We start from the raw sequence: 6,213 nt of genomic DNA on the forward strand, positions 1-6,213 counted from the left end.
GATTTAAATATTTTTTTTTGTAAAAATGTTTTAATATTATTTTTATTTATGTGCGCAGCAGGATGTGCGTCCCACAGAATTTGCGCCCCACAGGATGTGCAAGCACAGTTTTTTTATTAATTTGATTTAAATATTTTTTTTTGTAAAAATGTTTTAATATTATTTTTATTTATGTGCGCAGCAGGATGTGCGTCCCACAGAATTTGCGCCCCACAGGATGTGCAAGCACAGTTTTTTTATTAATTTGATTTAAAAAAAAAAATTGTAAATTTTTTTTAATTTTATTTTTATTTATTTGCGCAGCAGGATGTGCGCTGCAGGATGTGCGCACCACATAATTTGCGCCCCACAGGATGTGCAAGCAAGGTTTCTTATTAGTTATATTTAAATATTTTTTTTTGTCAAAATGTTTTAATATTATTTTTATTTATGTGCGCAGCAGGATGTGCGCCGCAGGATGTGCGCCCCACAGAATTTGCGCCCGACAGGATGTGCAAGCACAGTTTTTATATTAATTTGACTTAAAAAAAAAAAATTGTAATTTGTTTTTAATATTATTTTTATTTATGTGCACAGCAGGATGTGCGCTGCAGGATGTGCGCCCCACATAATTTGCGCCCCACAGGATGTGCAAGCACAGTTTTTTTATTAATTTGATTTAAAAAAAAAAAAAATTGTAAATTGTTTTTAATATTATTTTTATTAATGTGCGCAGCTGGATGTGCGCCCCACAGAATTTGCGCCCCACAGGATGTGCAACCACAGTTTTTTTATTAATTTGATTTAAAAAAAAAAATTGTAATTTGTTTTTAATATTATTTTTATTTATGTGCTCAGCAGGATGTGCGCCGCAGCATGTGCGCCCCACAGAATTTGCGCCCCACAGGATGTGCAAGGACAGTGTAGGGGCCAAAATGCATATTTGGTCCGTTTGTTTATTGTTTATTTTGAAAGGTTAGTCACACTGTTTTGGAGCATGTCACTTCCGTTTGATTGACACATGGGTGTGGCTTAATCTATATACCTGGGCAGTCAGATCAGCGGAGGGGGAGAAAGGGGGTTAGTGGCGCACCTGATTATATTTTCTGTTTAGCGTCGTCGTCGTCGTCGTCGTCGTCATCGTCAAACAACCATGTTTGCATTCATCAATTGTCATTCGGTCTACAGCAATAAAATTCTCAAACTATATTCATCACCGGACTTGGATTCATTGTACGACGCGTAACAGCCTGGAGCCCACTTAAGCCTCTTAGCGGCCTTTTATAGGAAAACGGACGCTATATTTAGTAAACAGAAATAATCCAAAAACACCACGGGAGTCAACGTTGCTCTTATCGCTTGGATCTCGATGTTTTGGACGGAACGAACTATGCAACAGGGGACTCTTCTGCGGACGCCTGGAATCAGAGACACATAATTGACTGCAGCAGCGGTGTAACGCGGAAGTGACAGCAGCGCATCACAGCCATCAGAATCGGTATGTTTGTTAATCCTTCTGTGTAGTTGTTTGAAGTTGAACACAGTTTGGAAAGGCTGCCGTTTTGTCCATTGGGGACTGTTTGTTTGGGCTTGTGTTGCGCGTGCTTGGTTTGTCGCGATCGGCAATTGTTTGGGCTGATTGGAGGACTGCGTGATGAGCAGTGGCCGCCGTTTGCTGTACTGTGCTGTTGTGTTGGAAATCGCATTGTGACTGAATCAATGTCATTGCGGATTGCATTGTGTGTGTTGCTCTGTGCTTTGGTGAATTGTGCACGTTGAAAGTTCACATAATGAGTGACTCAAATGAAATGGAAATTACGGAGAAGAGAACGGTCAAGCTTACAGCCAAAGCGCTGGCTTGCAGAATGGAAACTCTTCAAAAGCAATGTCAATCAAATGTGAAAAAAATGAAAGAGCTCTCACGTGAAATTAAAGGGCTCATGAAAAATGATGAAAATGCAAAGAAAGTGCAATTCAAACTGAATGAACTCAAACAACTGTATGAAAATGCAAATGCAGCACATGAGTCAGTGATTGTTTTACTTCCCAAAGAGGAAAAGGTAACCCAAAAGGAGTGGTTTGGACGCATAATAAAACACAACACAGACTTCATTGATGATGTAAAGACATGGCTCTCTGAGATTGAAAGACACTTTCAACAAGCAAGAAAGGTGACTGAAGATGTGTTTGCTGCACAATCAGTCATCTCTCCCATTCCACCTGAAGAGGGAGCACCTGTTGCACCTGTTGAATTAAAGGAAAATATACCACACTCTGATGTTCCAGCTGCCATTCCTTCCCAACAGAATAAAGCAATATCTGACATGCAGGATGAAATAAAGCCAAGTGACAGTGTGTCAAATATTACCAACAGGAGTCACAAATCACATTCTTCATGCTCAAGATTTTCCACCACCTCATCTGCATGCATCAAGGCTGAGGCTGAAATGGCTGCTCTTATTGTAATACAACAAATGCTAAAAGATAAACATGCCATAGAAGCACAAGAGGAGGAGCTAAGGAGGAAAAAGGAGCAACTGGAGCTGGATGGGAATCTTGCTGCTACAATGGCAAAAATGAAGATTCTTGGAGCCTCAAGTAGATCTGGTGTGCGTAGCCACAGATCAAGAGTGTCAGATGGTATGAACTCGTATATGGAGAAAAAACAACGTGAAAAGAAAACACAAATGATTGCCACTGCTGACGGAGACATTAATCAAACCCAATCTCTCTCCACAGTGCCAGTGACAATTCAGTCAAATACATTAACTATGGATGCACATGTTACAATACCAACAACATTGCCTGCTCCAAGCAATGGTGAACAGAGCAACATGCTTAACATCATGGAAAAGCAAAATGACATCACTGCATTAATGATTCAACAACAGTCTCTCTCTCTTTAATGCCCAAGAAGGAGATTCGTCGTTTTGATGGTGACCCACTTCAATTTCAAACATTCATAAAATCCTTTGAACACAACATCGAAAGCAAGAACCCAAACCCCACAGATTGTCTTTATTATCTGGAACAATATACCGAAGCACAACCAAGAGAAATGGTGAGGAGCTGCCTTCATATGACCGCAGATAGAGGATTCAGGAAGGCAAAATCCTTACTGCAGGAGCACTTTGGCAACGAGCATAAAATTGCTACAGCCTACATGGAGAAGGCTCTTTCATGGTCGTCAATTAAACCAGATGACACAAAAACACTACAAGCATACACTCTGTTTCTAAGAGGATGTTGCAATGCCATGGAAGATGTCAACAACATGCAAGAGCTCAACATGTCTGCTAACCTGCTAATTATAATTAAGAAGCTGCCATATCGACTGAGGGATAAATGGAGATCTGTGGCATGTGATTTTCAGGAAAGGTACAACCAAAGAGCTACCTTCAGGGATCTGGTAAATTACCTTGAAAAACAAGTGAGGATTGCAACTGATCCAGTATTTGGAGACATCAGAGACACTCCCACACCAAGCAAGGATGGAAGAGGTTTTATGTCAAAACCACCTCATCCAAAAATCAAAGGAAGTACATTTGCAACCACTGTGACAGTTGCACATGAGAAAAATGGAAATGGACCTAGGAAAATGGAGAGTTGGCCGGCTGTAAAAAGGTGTTTGTTCTGTGGAGGTGGACATGCTTTGGAGGTGTGTTTCCTATTGGAAAAGAAAGCACATCATGAGAAAATCACTTTCCTTAAAGAAAATGGAGCCTGCTTTGGTTGTCTGCAGAAAGGACACATGAGCAAGGACTGCAGGAAGCGACTCAGCTGCAACATATGCAATTTGAAGCATCCTCAGATGCTGCATATCCACCAAAGAAGATTTGAAATGGACAAACATCATCCTCAAACAAAGGAAGAAGCTGACATCAGAGCCATAGCCTCGGTACAGACAAGTGGTCTTACTGGGGCCGGTGAAGACAATTGCAAACTCTCCATAGTGCCTGTGAAAGTAAAGGCCAAGAAGGGGAATACAACAGTGCATACATATGCATTCCTTGACCCGGGAAGCACTGCGTCATTTTGCACATTGGGGCTAATGAATAAGCTCAATCTCCAGGGAAGAAAATCAAATATTCTTCTGAGAACAATGGGTCAAAAGAAGGTCGTTGAAACCAGCATTGTTTCAGGCCTAGAGGTTACAGGACTTCATGGCACTGATTTCTGTGATCTCCCATGTGTGTACACTCAGAAGACTATGCCTGTGCACAAAGGGAACATCCCACATCAAAATGACATCAATCAGTGGCATCATTTAAAGAATATTCACTTACCTGAACTGGACTGTGAGATTGAGTTGCTGATTGGCTCCGATGTACCAAAGGCTCTGGAACCACTTCAAGTCATCAGGAGTGTGGGAGATGGACCATATGCCGTCAAAACAATGCTCGGCTGGACAGTTAACGGACCTCTGGGAAGAAAAGAAGATGAAAGGAAACCAGAAGAAGCTGTTGAGAGACTGGCTGAGCAGAAAAGAAGACAAGATGAGGAAGAAAGAAAAAGGATTGAAGAAGAGAAGGTTAGACGAGAGGAAGAGCAGAGGTTGAGGAGCCAAGAAGAAGCTCTTGAGAGGTTGGCTGAGGAGAAGCGGAGACAGGCTGAAGAAAGAAAAAGGATTGAAGAAGAAGAGAAAGTTAGACGGGAGGAAGAGCAAATGATTTTGAGGAAGAGACAAGAAGAGGAGGAGCAGGTTAGGAGAGAAGAACAACAACAGCGTGAGAGACTAGAGGAGGAAAAGAAGAGACGAGAGGAACAAGAAAGAAAGAGAGTTGAGGAGGAAAGGATTAGGATGGAGGAAGAGAGGGTCCAGGAAGACAGGAGGAGAGAAGAGAGTATCAGGAGACAAGAGGAAGAGTGTAGGTTAGCCTAGGAAAAGAGAAAGGAAGAAGAAAGAATAATTGAGGAAGAGAAAGTGAGAAGACGGGAGGTGGAAGAATGTGAGGCAAAGAGGAAACTACAGGATCAAGAAAAGAAGCAACAGGAGGAAAGGATTTGGAAAAGGTGGATTAAGGAGTATCTTCCCCAACTGCAAGAACGACAGAAATGGTCCAACATAAGACGCAACTTCACACCAGGAGACATCGTCATCATTGTGGATGATTCAGCGCCTCGCAACTCCTGGTTGACTGGAGGGATTGTGGAGACCATTATGGACAAAAAGGGACTTGTACGTCAGCTTCGGATCAAGTCAAAGACCGGATTTCTGACCAGGCCCATCACCAAAGTCTGCCTACTACTGGAGGCAGCGGATCATTGACTGACGCAAACTGACTTTTGACCCCTTGACTTTGTTCCTGAACACTTGACTTTGATTAATCACTCTTTCCTTGGACAACGTATATCGGATTACAAATAATGAAGAAAGAAAATATATTTACATACTATGTTGATTGTTATGTCAAATTTGTAATTATTATTTGAAACATAATAATTAGGGGCCGGAATTGTAGGGGCCAAAATGCATATTTGGTCTGTTTGTTTATTGTTTATTTTGAAAGGTTAGTCACACTGTTTTGGAGCATGTCACTTCCGTTTGATTGACACATGGGTGTGGCTTAATCTATATACCTGGGCAGTCAGATCAGCGGAGGGGGAGAAAGGGGGTTAGTGGCGCACCTGATTATATTTTCTGTTTAGCGTCGTCGTCGTCGTCGTCGTCGTCATCGTCAAACAACCATGTTTGCATTCATCAATTGTCATTCGGTCTACAGCAATAAAATTCTCAAACTATATTCATCACCGGACTTGGATTCATTGTACGACGCGTAACAGCCTGGAGCCCACTTAAGCCTCTTAGCGGCCTTTTATAGGAAAACGGACGCTATAGACAATTTTTTTATTAATTTGATTTAAAAAAAAAAAATTGTAATTTGTTTTTAATATTATTTTTATTTATGTGCGCAGCAGGATGTGCGCTGCAGGATGTGCGCCCCACATAATTTGCGCCCCACAGGATGTGCAAGCACATTTTTTTATTAATTTGATTTAAATATTTTTTTTTGTAAAAATGTTTTAATATTATTTTTATTTATTTGCGCAGCAGGATGTGCGCCGCAGGATGTGCGCCCCACAGAATTTGCGCCCCACAGGATGTGCAAGGACAGTTTTTTTATTAATTTGATTTAAAAAAAAAAATTGTGATTTGTTTTTAATATTATTTTTATTTATGTGCGCAGCAGGATGTGCGCCACAGGATGTGCGCCCCACAGAATTTGCGCCCCA

The 6,213-nt window shown here is 41.3% G+C and overlaps 1 protein-coding gene across 1 annotated transcript; it reads left to right on the forward strand.

The window, feature by feature from the left end:
• Positions 1-4,128: 4,128 nt before the first annotated feature.
• LOC128436416 (uncharacterized) lies at positions 4,129-5,784 on the forward strand. The gene is made up of 2 exons (XM_053418164.1): positions 4,129-5,388; positions 5,572-5,784. Exon 1 carries the CDS (start codon positions 4,190-4,192, stop codon positions 4,859-4,861), a length of 672 nt encoding a protein of 223 aa, XP_053274139.1. The 5' UTR covers positions 4,129-4,189; the 3' UTR covers positions 4,862-5,388; positions 5,572-5,784.
• Positions 5,785-6,213: the final 429 nt, after the last annotated feature.

The sequence above is a fragment of the Pleuronectes platessa genome, unplaced genomic scaffold, assembly GCF_947347685.1.
Source record: "Pleuronectes platessa unplaced genomic scaffold, fPlePla1.1 scaffold_26, whole genome shotgun sequence".
NCBI classification, from domain to species: Eukaryota; Metazoa; Chordata; class Actinopteri; order Pleuronectiformes; family Pleuronectidae; genus Pleuronectes; species Pleuronectes platessa.